The sequence below is a fragment of the Quercus robur genome, chromosome 7 (genome assembly GCF_932294415.1).
Source record: "Quercus robur chromosome 7, dhQueRobu3.1, whole genome shotgun sequence".
NCBI classification, from domain to species: domain Eukaryota; kingdom Viridiplantae; phylum Streptophyta; class Magnoliopsida; order Fagales; family Fagaceae; genus Quercus; species Quercus robur.
Genome location: NC_065540.1, coordinates 1,248,438 through 1,261,374, shown reverse-complemented (window position 1 = coordinate 1,261,374; position 12,937 = coordinate 1,248,438). Strand labels below are relative to the sequence as shown.

Genomic DNA, 12,937 nt, shown 5'->3' with positions numbered 1-12,937 from the left:
ATTTGGAAAGAATTTTCTCCATTTTAAAATTAATCTATTTAATTCAAATTATATATCACAAATTTCACGTGTATAATGTTTTTAAATTTTAAATAATGTGATGTTCAAGAATAAAATCTTGGCCCTATATCTTTAACATTTTCCTCCTTTTCAGGGAATATCTTGGTAAGCCTAGGACCGAGTTCTCTATCAAGACCAACAATTGAAATGAAGAGAGATTATTTTACAATATATGACAAGAGCACCAAATGGCCAGATTCCATATTGTTAAAAGCCGAACTAGTTGCAACTATTCCGACTAATAATTCTAGCTAGTACCATACAATTTCATACACACATTGCAAAAATTGTCTCATGTGAGAAATTGTGATTGACTGTCTATCATTAAATTGTCTATTACCATCAATCATATGAACCTACTATTTGCTCTTTGTCACTCACAGATAGCTATATTGGACAGTTGTGGCAATGTTAATGAAAATGTATGGTGCTAGCATTGATGTTGTGAAGGTACGTGTACACTTTACATATAGTTGTTCTGATCAAACGAAATCCTTTGAAATGTCTGGCACACTTGACGATTCATCAGCTGTAAACTTCTCATACTCTACTACGTACCTTTGACTCAGGAGCCTCCCCTGCATGTTGTTGAATCACAAGCACTGAAGACACGATGCCATGGGCTGAAGAGGTCAATATATCTCCAATAGGCCCTAGCTCTGCATCCTCAGCTACCATATTTGATTTGAACCGACCCTTCCCTACAACTATAAGATCATAGTCTCTACTCTGCCCTATTGTCAACACCCCCTCTATGACATTGCTAGCCACTTCCTCTTTATAATCCACCCCGCCACACTTGCGAAACTCAGCAACTGCAGTCTCATCCAGCTTCTGTTTATGTACAGAAATTAGAAATTAATTGACTTTAGTGCATGCTATATGACCAATTAGCTGTTACACAAACATATATAAGGTCTTTTTTTTAGGTAACAAGTTTACATAACAAAAATATTACGACTTTCTTTCACAACATTAATTCGATATGACAAATTATGATTAGTGTAAGATTTTTCAGGTGGGATCACTACGCTAATCATAATATACCAACTTTGTAGGCATGAAAAAAATTTGAAAAATTTATTACGTATCTAAACTTAATGATAGTACTGAGGTAGTGGTCTAATAGAAAGACTGATGGCCACTTTTGCTAGAGGGGGAGGAAGGAAAAATAGAGTAAAACTGACCGGAAATATGGAACATTAATCTTTCTATAAGACTATATTTCATTAAGTTTAATTTTTGACCAACTCTACTCGCTCTTTCTCCCTTATCCTCTATCCAAACTGAACTGAAATAGTATCTTACCCTTTCTTTCTCACAATTCATTTTAGTGGTGGAGAAGCTATAGGTCTGATCACTACACTCTGTCTGGGCCGGTGAGAGCGGCAACATCTCGTCCTTAGACTCTTTCCCATTCTTCTCAACGAACCTTATAAGTGTCACCTTAACTGCTGGATGCTCCGCTATCCTACCACCCAATTCCAAGGCCTCGCGATCATCAGGTCCACCTAAGAAGATTATGCAAACCCTATGAGTCACACTAGAATTAGGTCCTGGATTCTGGGTCTCACTACCAAAACCACGGTCCACAAGCACAGCTACTGAGCATGGTGCATCCTTTAGTACCTTCTGATTCACTGCTCTCCAACTTTGGGACACATTCTCAACCAACCCATCTCCCTCGTCTCTCCATTGTACATGGAAGGGCAAGATGATCAACGTGATCCTCTTATCATCTGCCACGTGGCAAATATCCTCATGCATGGTAGACATGGCCGAAATGGCTGTGGTAGGCCGAACCATAACTCGGCCTAATTGACTATAACCTTGGAATGCTTGAGCCACTCGGTCATGGCACTCGCCTCGGCGAAAACGATTGAAGAAAGGAAAACCATTTCTACGGACCCGATGGACCATGATGATCGAAGAAGAGCGTTCTGTGAGCTCGACTAGATGCATGACAAAGAGTTTGAGAATGGAATTCGTAGTGCTTCGAGTGGCCTCAATGAGGGTAATGATGGAGGGTACGTTTCGAGGGTCATGAACACAAGCAAGAATACGAAGCTCGTCTTTGGAGCCATCGGTCGTGGTCAAGTCACGCAATTTTCGATGAGTTCTGGTGGGGATGCCACGAGCTGGTCTATAAATGGTCATGACTGTAGGAGTTGTGATGAAGGTGGTGAACAATGCCATGAGGACTAGAATAGCAAATGTCTCGTCATTGAGTACCTGCATGTTCAACAATTTACAGAGTTAGAATCAAGACTCAATAGATATGGAACTCATGCAATTTACTCAATTATACTCGTAATTTTAAAAACAACATCTAGTTCTTTATTCATGCATGAATGATCATGTGGTGCGTTTCATATCAATCAAAGTTGTTGATTCCCTTCCTTGTTTATTCCGGTTTATTCATTTGAAATAGAATATTTTGATGTCAATTTACTTCATGTACCGTTTGAGGTTATATATATTACAAAATAAATATATCAAAGACTTCATCACATAATGCTACCTAAATTATATCAAATTATTCATTCAAAATCAAGTAATATACATTTTTAATATCATCATTACATAATATAACATATCATATGACTAAATGAAACAAAAGACAAACATATATATATATATATATCATGTGAGTAAAGTAAAACAAGAAAAACACACATTCTTAATGAAAATAATGGTAATAATAAAATGTCAAATTTGAGTAAAATATGTGTCTTAATTTTATGAAATTTAAAATTTCTATTATAAATTGTTTTGTTTTTTTATATTTCAATTTTCATTGTAGAATATAAATTTTTTATATATAAGTGGGGGAGAGGGGCTTTTATAGAATTTCATGGATAATTTTTAAAAAAAAATTAATTTATTTTATCATTAAATTAGTTTTAAATAGATAATAAGAATTTAAAAATAAAATCAGAAATACAGATATTCAATCATTTTATTTAGGTTTGAACTTTATATATATATAAATATATAAGAACAAAACGATTTATAACAAAAGTTGTATAATTTTTTTTATGTTTCTTTTATTTTCTTTAAAAAAATTGCAATACCCTAAAGTGATTACTTTGAAAAAGGTGATGTTTTAGGTGTGGTTTGGATCCGCTTTTTGTACTGCGTTTTGCGTTTTCACCGTTTTTTTTTTTTTTTTGCTTCAGCCGCACCTTTTGATTATTGACTAAGTCAGTAGGGAACAGTATATTGGATCTCACAAATTACACTTTTCAGCCATTTTTTCATTAAAAATGGATCCCATAATACTATTTATACATTTAAAAATTATTTTGTTATAAAGTTTTCAGTTTTTAATTTTTAATTTCAACAAAATAAGTTCTATCAAACAGACCCTTAAACTTGAAGTTGGGTGGCTGCTTTAAGGTTGGGCACAAAGTGACTGCCCACTAACTCTGTCTAAAGTCGGTGATTTTTCTTGTCCCAGCATGCGTCATGTTCATTAATCTCGACTGGTACCACACATCACTTTGCCCTTGAACTGACGTGGTGGGGTTGGATGTTGAATTGAAATCAACCGTGCTAAATATAAAAGGTCTGTCGACAAAAATTAATCATTCATTTTTTTAGAAATATTTTATGGGGATTTTAAAAAGATTATAATAAAAATTAATAAATTTTTCACTTTTATAAAAAACTTTTTAAAGTGGTTTACTAAGACATACATTAGTAAAACTTAAGATAAAATAAATTTCATAATTTTTTTCTTAACTTATTTCATGTTATGATTTGTATAACATTATTTAAACTTAATCATTTTGGTATCAGTTTTATTTTATGGGCCTTGTTAACCGATGACCTTAGAAAATTTATCAATAAGTCATTTTAAGAAAATTTAATCACTTTTATGAAAAATATAAAAATTTGTAAAAAATGTTAATCACTTTTTTTTTCATAAAATTTTTATTTAAAAAATAATTCTTAAATCAATGTTCTTATGGGATAAGTTAAAATTTTCCTTATTTATAACAACTTCAACTATTATAAAAATTATTTAAAATTCGTTGTGAAAGGAACTATTTGGATTAATGGAACAGTTGAGCAATCATGTCAAATTGGGAATAACCTATCGACTGGAAAAGGTTATGTCATGCGTCTTTGTTCTCCCTGTTTGTGGATTCTACAATAGAATCTAGCTATTGTGAGATAAGTAATGTTACACATAATTATTTTCGTACTATTTTTTTTTTTCAATATTGAATTGAAAATTTTTGACTAAAATGTAAAACTGACCTTCTAACTTTCTTCAAATTTCATTTCAACTCTTTAACTTCATTTTCGTTCATTTTAGCCCTCTAAATTTCAAATTTATTCAATTAAAATCTTTCCGTTAACTTTTATTAAAACTTTTTGGAAAAAAAAATTAGAAAATACTTTTCAATTATTAATTGAATTTTTTTTAATTCAAAAATTTTGAAGAAAAATTTATCAAATTAAAAAATTAACCACAACATATAACAAAAGTTGATGGAAAAGCCTTAATTGAATAAACTTGAAAGTTAGAGGACTGAAATAAACAAAAACAAAGTCAGAGAACTGAAATGAAATCTGAATAAACTTAAAGGGTTAGTTTACTTTGTATTTTACCCAAAAAATTTTATTGATTCTTATCAAAGTTTACTTATAAACATCCATTTTTTACCTATTAATAACAATTTCTCACCTTAAGAATTTTGTATTTTTTTCATGACTTTAGATATTGTTGTGTGATAGATAATTATCGCTCTGTTTCGGCTGCTGAATTTTAAAGCAAAACTTTTTAATTTTTTTTTTTTTGTTTATTGAAAATGTAAAATTTTAACCTAGAATGCTGAGTATAATGACCTACCTGGGTGGGTATTCTATACTTTAGTCACAGGTATTAACTCAAAAGCCTTATATTGGGACCCCTTAAAACAAGATAATAAGAATGGCAAGACCTTGACTACCTGGCCCTTGGACTTGCATAATCAACTTGTATCCTTAAAAAGAAATCAACTTATTGTATTCTACCCTTAGTTCTGAGAGACATGAAAGATGCAACCCAAAATTTAAGTTACTAGAAGGACCGAGAACAAAATGATCACCTTATTTTCTTTAACTGGGTTCCCCTTTCTCTTTATAAGGTTCAAGGTTTTTTTTTTGAAAGCTATAAGGTTCAAGGTTTGATCGATTAATATGAGGAAATGTGATGCTAGAAAAGACTCCAATGAAATGAACTTAGACTTAATTTCTCATCCATCTATTATTTTTGTTTGGTGTTGTTATTCTAATATAGATTCTTTTCATTTTTTATTTTATTTTAGATAAAGTGGTATCTTACCGATGATTCCACTTTTTATTTATCTATACTATTATTTAAGGAGTTTTCTCTGTTTGGATTCCTCATTTTTTAGTTTAAAAATACCCCTACACTCTTATATTTAAGTAGAGATAAAATTAAAAGACAATCTGGTAAAAATGCAACTCTAACTCCCACTAAAACATTGCCTAAAAAATAGGACCACTATCCTATTAATTTTCAAATTGATTTATTCACTTATAAATTAAATTTTCAAAATAAAATTATATATATAAAAAATAAAAATAAAACACAATTTTTTTCTACAAAATAGGACCACTAACAAAAAAAAAAAAAAAAAAAAAAAAGACTCATACTCATCATTTAAGTTGTCTACGTCCACCTCCTAAGTGTTTCCATTCGAACCATAAATTCTTAAATCTTCATTTTTCATAGTTGCACTTTAGAGAAAATTTGTTGCCACACATTAAAAAGAAATTAAAATCAACTTCCCATGCGATATAAAAGCAAATTTTAAAGACACGTAAAAAGGAAATGGATTGGAATAATGTGTTTTGAGAAAGGGAATCAAATGGGGGCAAACATATATAGTAAAGACAAGATCTAAAAGGAAATTTCTTTGCGTAATTCCTAATGTGGTCCGCACCACAATAATGTATAAGAAAAATCATAGAGATGTAGTGATTGGATCATTGACGCGGTGCAAAAAGCAAAAAAAAGAGTTGGAAAAGGTTCTGGTGTTAAGATTGTTTTCAAATGATTTCCCATAATAATGGGCAGTTTTTGGTAATCCAAATTCCACCTCTATATGACTAACATGTGGCGATCCCATATGGATCCATCTAGGCCAGATCGACGAACATTTTTTTTATTTTATTTTTATGAATAAAGAATTGGACTCATTACATTATAAACTGTATAAAGTAGTTTGAAAATACTGTTACATCCCTATGATTAAGTAAAGATAAAATTAAAGGATAATCTGATAAAAATGCAACTCTAACTCCGATTAAAACATTGCCTAAAAAATAGGGTCACTATTCTATTAATTTTCAAATTGATTTATTCACTTATAAATTAAAATTTCAAAATAAAAATTTTATATAAAAAAATAAATAAATAACGCAATTTTTTTTTCTACAGAATAGGACCACTAACAAAAAAAAAAAAAAAAAAAAACTCATCGCACATGTGAAGCGCATGTGATGAGACTAGTGAAATACTTAAAAAATTCTATAAACTAATAATATGATAGATGAAAATTGACATTTCTAAATTTACAACTCATCATTTAAGTTCTCTACGTCCACCTCCTAAGTGTTTCCATTCGAACCATAAATTCTTAAATCTTCATTTTTCATGGTTGCACTCTAGAGAAAATTTGTTGCTACACATTAAAAAGAAATTAAAATCAACTTCCTATGGGATATTAAAGCAAATTTTAAAGACACGTAAAAAGGAAATGGATTGGAATAATGTGTTTTGAGAAAGGGAATCAAATGGGGGCAAACATATATAGTAAAGACAAGATCTAAAAGGAAATTTCATTGGGTAATTCCTAATGTGGTCCGCAGCACAATAATGTATAAGAAAAATCATAGAGACATAGTGATTGGATCATTGACGCGGTGCAAAAAGCAAAAAAAAAAAAAAAAAAAGAGTTGGAAAACGTTCTGGTGTTTAGATTGTTTTCAAATGATTTCCCACAATAATGGGCAGTTTTTGGTAATCCAACTTCGACGAACATTTTTTATTTTCTTTTTATGAATAAAGAATTGGACTCGTTACATTATAAACTGTATAAAGTATATAATCATCATTTTTATTTTATTTTATATGAACAAGAACATTTTCATCATTATAAATGCAAGAAAAGAAAAATGTAACAGATGTTCTAAGGATATTGATTTAGAAAAAAAAATTAAAAAAAATTTAAGAGAAAAAACAATTAATTATTTTGACAATTTTTTATATTTCTCATGAAAATAATATCAAAACTTTTCTAAAATGATTTATTAACAAGGAAAATGTTAACGAAATTCCTAAGGGCATTTGTTAGTGAACCATTTTAGGAAATTTTTTATAAGAAAAGAAAAAAACGATTAATGTTTTAACAACGTTTTCTATTTTCCATAAACGTGGTATTAAATCTTTTCTAAAATGATTTGTTAACAATTGTCCTAAGAGCATCTGTTAACATGATCCTATTAACAATTACCCTAAAGGTACTAATTAACATAACTCAGGTAGAATTGCACTTTATTTCTTTGAGTTGTCAAACGAAAAGTTATAAATTGTGATACCTTTCCAAATCTTTTGTTATCATTATTACATGTAGTAACGAATTTAAAATTATAATCCCTTAATTAATTAACTCTATCTTAGTAAATCAATGGACTGTAAATTTCTATTCTCTTCTAAAAAGTATAGGTGTAATTGCAGTGCATTCTTGGTGTGTTAGTTACCTCCATAAATACAAAGTTTTTGTGCGGTGGGGAAGCAAAAACCCAGGTTTAAGACTCTAGAAGAAAGTTTCACACACATATATACTTAGATTATTCTAGAATAGAATTCTATCATATATAAAAATTTAAAAAAAATAAATAAATAGTAAAGGTGTATCTAGAAACTTTTAAGGAGTGCCTACATTTTTTTTTTTTGGACAGAAAGGTGTGTCTACTTTAAGAAAGCTTTGAATTTTAGAGAATCTAACTTTTATACTTTAAAAAAAAAAATTATTATTATTATTATTATTTAAAAAAAAAAAAAAAAAAAAAAAAAAAAAAAAAAACCCTATCTTCTGATGAAATTCGATGGAGGCCGGGAAGATTGATCAATGAGAAGGCTAGGCTATAATATGAATCTATCCTGAAAACGTGTTTTTCACTCCCGTTTGAACAAAACCAAACAAAACAAAAGTTTTTTTTTAGTCCATCTGTTTGCCAAAATTAGGCGAGATTTCAACTTTGGTTTTTTTTTTTTTTTTTTTTTTTTTTCATTTTTAAGCTACGAAAACTAATATTTTAAGAAAAAACTTACTTTTATCTTTTAGATTTTTTTAATGGGTGTTCAAACGCATTCATTAAGAAAAAATCTAATGGACTCAACCACATAGGAAAATAATAAAAATAATAAATAAATATCCCTTTAATTGAACATTGAGCAATTCCAAAAAGGAAAAAAAAAATGATCAATTGCAATAACCTTAACCAAGCTCCTTATTTTTTTTTTTTTTTTATTATATGTAAAATAGAAATTCTACTCTAACCAAATCTAAGTGAATATGTGTGTGAAACTCCATCCTGAAAACTTGAACCTCGACTCTTACACCCCACAAGAACTTATATTTGTGGAGCAACTTTCAAGCCAAGAGTATGCATTGGTTTAACTAGGCACTTCATTCATTCATCTGACTCTTATCTTTTAATGATTATTGCACTAAAGATGCGCAGTGATTTAACCAAGTATTTTATTCGGTCATCAACTCTTATCTTTTTCTCTATCCTTAATAAATAAATTATTTAAAATTACCGGATATACTATTTATTAGGAAGGTGTGTTGCCATGTGATTTTCATTGTAAAAACTTCACTATCTTAATATTTCATTATTTCTATGTTGAAAAATCAACCCCATGAGCTGTCCAACGTACTTGACTAATAATGTTTTGTAATTTGACTAAGAAGACCTCTAGGTATTTCTAAGTGTTCAAATTTTACTATTCTAACAGAGTGTTTGATGGAGGAGTTTGAATAATATTTGGGTATTTTTGATATATTTATAGGTGAAAAGATGTATTAAAATGTGTGCAAGTATGTTTAAAATATTCAAACAAACAAAAAAATCCCAACAAAAAATGCAATGTTCTTGACAAAAAATAAAAATAAAAAATAAAAAATAAAAAGAAGAAAGAAAGAAAGAAAAAGAACTAACCTTCTTCTCCTTGCCAATGTTGAGAACAATGAGCTCAACCAAACCTTTGGTATTCATTAGCACACCTAGCGTCAATGATTCCCTCACTGGTATCATAAACATCATCGCCACAGCAAAAGTCCCAAGAATTTTCCCAGCACACGCAGTGGATATAACCAGCGCCAATAGACCCCATGCCTCTGCGCCTCTTATTTTGGCCACATCGGTCTTTAACCCACTTGCAGCAAAGTACAGAGGAAGAAGCAAGCCGGCAACGAAGTCCTCTATCCTTTCTATCAATATTCCAGCAAAGTTTCCACTTTTTGGGATTGCCAATCCGAACACAAATGCTCCAAAAATGGAGTGAATTCCAATCAAGTCAGTGACAAACCCAGAAACCAACACTCCAGCCAATGTTAGACAGATGTATGCTTCATCAACCGCATCTTGTTGCGGCACGCATCGACGAGCAACCCATTTCATTGCAGGTCTCATGATGACGAACATGAAAGTAACAAAAGCAGCGCCAGAGAGAAGAACCCAGACTGATACCAAGGGGTTCTTATGGCCTCCAGTGTTGCCGTCGGCAAGTGCCACAGCTAGAGCTAATAGAATCCACGCTGCGACATCGTTCAACGCAGCTGCAGCCATGGCAATCTCGCCCAATTGTGTTGTTAAGAGTTTGAGTTCAGCTAAAATGCGTGCCAGGACCGGGAAGGCGGTGATGGAGAGAGCAACTCCCATGAACACGAGGAATTGGCCGTAGCCGACTTTGTCAGCTCCATCTATGGTTTTTCTGAGGACAAAAGCGATGCCTATGCCGCAGATGAATGGGAGGGAAATTCCGGCAAGTGCTATGCCTACAGCTCTTTTACTACCCCGACGAATTGAGCTTAGATTGAGTTCAAGACCTACAAGGAAGAGAAAGAAAAGTAGACCGATACTGGCTACAGATTCAAGTATAGGAGCGCTCCATGCGGGAAATATTCGGTGCAAGTACTTTTTGTTTCTTCCGAAAGCCGACGGTCCGAGTAGAATTCCACCCTGAAAACAAATAATTAAGTTAATTAATCAATGAATATGTTCGAATATATGCATCTTCTCTTGCCACTTATGAATCTCATATTGGGACCCACATATTGTGAGATCAAGAAAATTACACGTATCCAATATATATATATATATATATAAGATAATTATTGATCTAAGAGAGAGAGAGAGAGAGGATCTTACAACTATCTCTGCGATGACTTTGGGTTGACGGAGGGGTTTGAAGCAGAAGGCAAGGAAGCGGCTAACCACAAGAATTAAGACGGTTTGAACAATTAGGAGTGGAAAGGCATAGTCTAGGGGATTATCGCCTTGCCAAGCTCCATTTGATGAGGTTTTGATGGAGGTTATATTGACTGGCATGTTTATTAGTGATAAAGCTTTGCCAGGCTCGTGTCCGTGTGTTTCATCAAAGGAATTAGATTTGAGGGGCTCTGTTGGTGAGGAGAGATAGGTAGGATTTGGAGATGAGCTAAGCAATTATTGAGAGTGGGGGTGTAGAGCTTTATAGAAGGAGCCAAGCTAGATCAGGGTCCACTACACAGTCTTAGAGTGACCTCACGTTCTTGGGGCAGGACCAGAGTACAATTTGGACGGTGATTGGATACATCCAATAAATTTCTTATTTTCTTCGTTTCCTAAAATGCTAAAAATTCATTAAACAATGCTAAAAAAATCAATTTAGTGATGTTATGAATATTATAAATTTTCTAATTTAGAATTTACTACTGTTGTATATGAAATCACACCAAGATATAATTTAAACATTTATTTATTAAAAAATGTTATATTCACATCATTTTTACAATAAATCTCAGGAGACAGGTTGTTATTAATTGTTATTGTTGGGTTAAAAAAATAATCTAAGTGATAGGTTCAAATTTGAATCAATAACAACTAACCACCTATGATTTGTTATGAAAATATTATGGATGTAACGCTTCTCTTCAATTATTAGATGGTTGAAACATATAAATTATATTCATGACCAAATTAATTTATAAGTTTTGAGTAGTAAAATTTGTATTAGTAATTATAGTATTTTTCTTACCATTTTTTGCATTAAAAAATTAAAAAAAATGTAACAATAAATATGATTCATACGAGATCGATAATATAATAAAAAATTAAGTTAATTTTTGTCTCTAAAAACTTTTTTCATTGAATGAGTTTTCTGTATTTAGCAAGATTATATTCAAGAACAAAACAAAGTGAACGAGAGAAGAAATGATCTCGCTTAATCACAGAAATTATCTATGAATTAAGGGAGGAAGCTTAACAGAATTGCAACAGAACCAACTAACTCAGAAACTAATTTTCGTGCCAAGGAAGCCTAAGTAGTATAATCAACCAATATGACGTCGTGCTAAGTTAAGCATATCTATGATAAATGAAACGCTGCGTTTGGCCACTCCTATCACTCAATGAAACGTTGCGTTTGAACTAACTGACTAAAGGTTAGTGTTTTAATCGAATGACATCGTCAGGCACCTTCTTCTTCTTCGCATCACTCTGAGATTTCTTCTTAGCTTCAACATCCCCCCTCAAACGAGTGGGGGAAGACTCCATCAAGAGTTTGCATTACTAAAAAAGAAATAGAGGAGCTGTCAAAGGCTTTGTAAACGCATCAGCCAAATTGTCTTTACCAAAAACAAATTTAACACATAGATCCTTGCGCAAAACTTTTTCATGAACATAATGGAAGTCAACCTCAATATGTTTTGATCTAGAGTGAAACACAAGGTTAGCAGATAAGGCAATGGCAAACACATTGTCACACCAAAGCATAGGAACATGTGAAAGAAATATGCGAGGCTCTTTAAAAAGTAGACGCAGCCAAGCTAATTCAGAAATTGTGTTACTCTTTTGCCTCTTTCGGCCTCGGTAGAAGAGCGTAATACTCTTTTGCCTCTTTCCCTGAATAAAAAATAAACCCTTAACTTATTTTCTCATTTCATTTCAATCTCATATTATTTGTGTTAGTTTGATACTTTGATGCACTAATTAAATAGTTTGTGATGGAACACAAATTCGTCAGTAAGAGTGGGCAGATGGAATCCCCTGTAGAATATGAAGGTCCGCTCAATGAGGGCCACCGGTGTGGTGCCTGCCACAACGTCTCCGATGCCAAAGTTAGGATAATGGACAAACACAATAAAGAAGTAGAATGTGCTTTCAGAGTATTTTTGCATATATCTTACCTTCCGTTGATTGTATGAAAGCTTTATACCTGAGGCCTTAGGGGCTAACCGTTGAGGCTGTTAATGCTCTCTGAAGTAACGCCCCTGGTCCAGTAATGAGGCTTTTAAGAGGCTCCCAACGGTCTGCTTGGTCGATTTAGTAACTGCTCAGGTCATTGATTGACTGCATTGAATGACTCCCTGCCTTTGTCAGTGATGATGGCTTTCTTCGTTGTTTCTGATGACCTCGTCATGGATGATTCCTTCGTCATTAATGTTATCTTCGTCAGTGGGATGTAGAATCGTCATTCCTGTCAGTTGCCCCCCAGGTTCTGGGGTCGTCGGTGACACGTCATGACGATCACAGAAGATGAAAAGTTTTTCTTGTGACTCTTGGGGTTCTGTTCCGCTTTTAATGCTTA

General features: G+C 32.3%; 1 protein-coding gene across 1 annotated transcript; it reads right to left on the bottom strand.

Annotated features, from left to right (window-relative positions):
* Positions 1-202: 202 nt before the first annotated feature.
* Positions 203-10,817, bottom strand: LOC126691633 (cation/H(+) antiporter 20-like). Its single transcript, XM_050386679.1, has 4 exons — positions 10,519-10,817; positions 9,307-10,329; positions 1,369-2,292; positions 203-894 (listed from the first exon to the last, which is right to left on the bottom strand). Exons 1-4 carry the CDS (start codon positions 10,696-10,698, stop codon positions 601-603), a joined length of 2,421 nt encoding a protein of 806 aa, XP_050242636.1. The 5' UTR covers positions 10,699-10,817; the 3' UTR covers positions 203-600.
* Positions 10,818-12,937: the final 2,120 nt, after the last annotated feature.

Excerpts from the sequence above, each read along its gene's own strand:
- LOC126691633 (XM_050386679.1), bottom strand. The coding sequence starts at position 10,698 with ATGCCAGTCAATATAACCTCCATCAAAACCTCATCAAATGGAGCTTGG. Across the intron at positions 10,330-10,518 it reads AAGTCATCGCAGAGATAGTT|GGTGGAATTCTACTCGGACC; the intron begins GTAAGATCCTCT and ends ATTTGTTTTCAG. Across the intron at positions 2,293-9,306 it reads ACATTGGCAAGGAGAAGAAG|GTACTCAATGACGAGACATT; the intron begins GTTAGTTCTTTT and ends TTGAACATGCAG.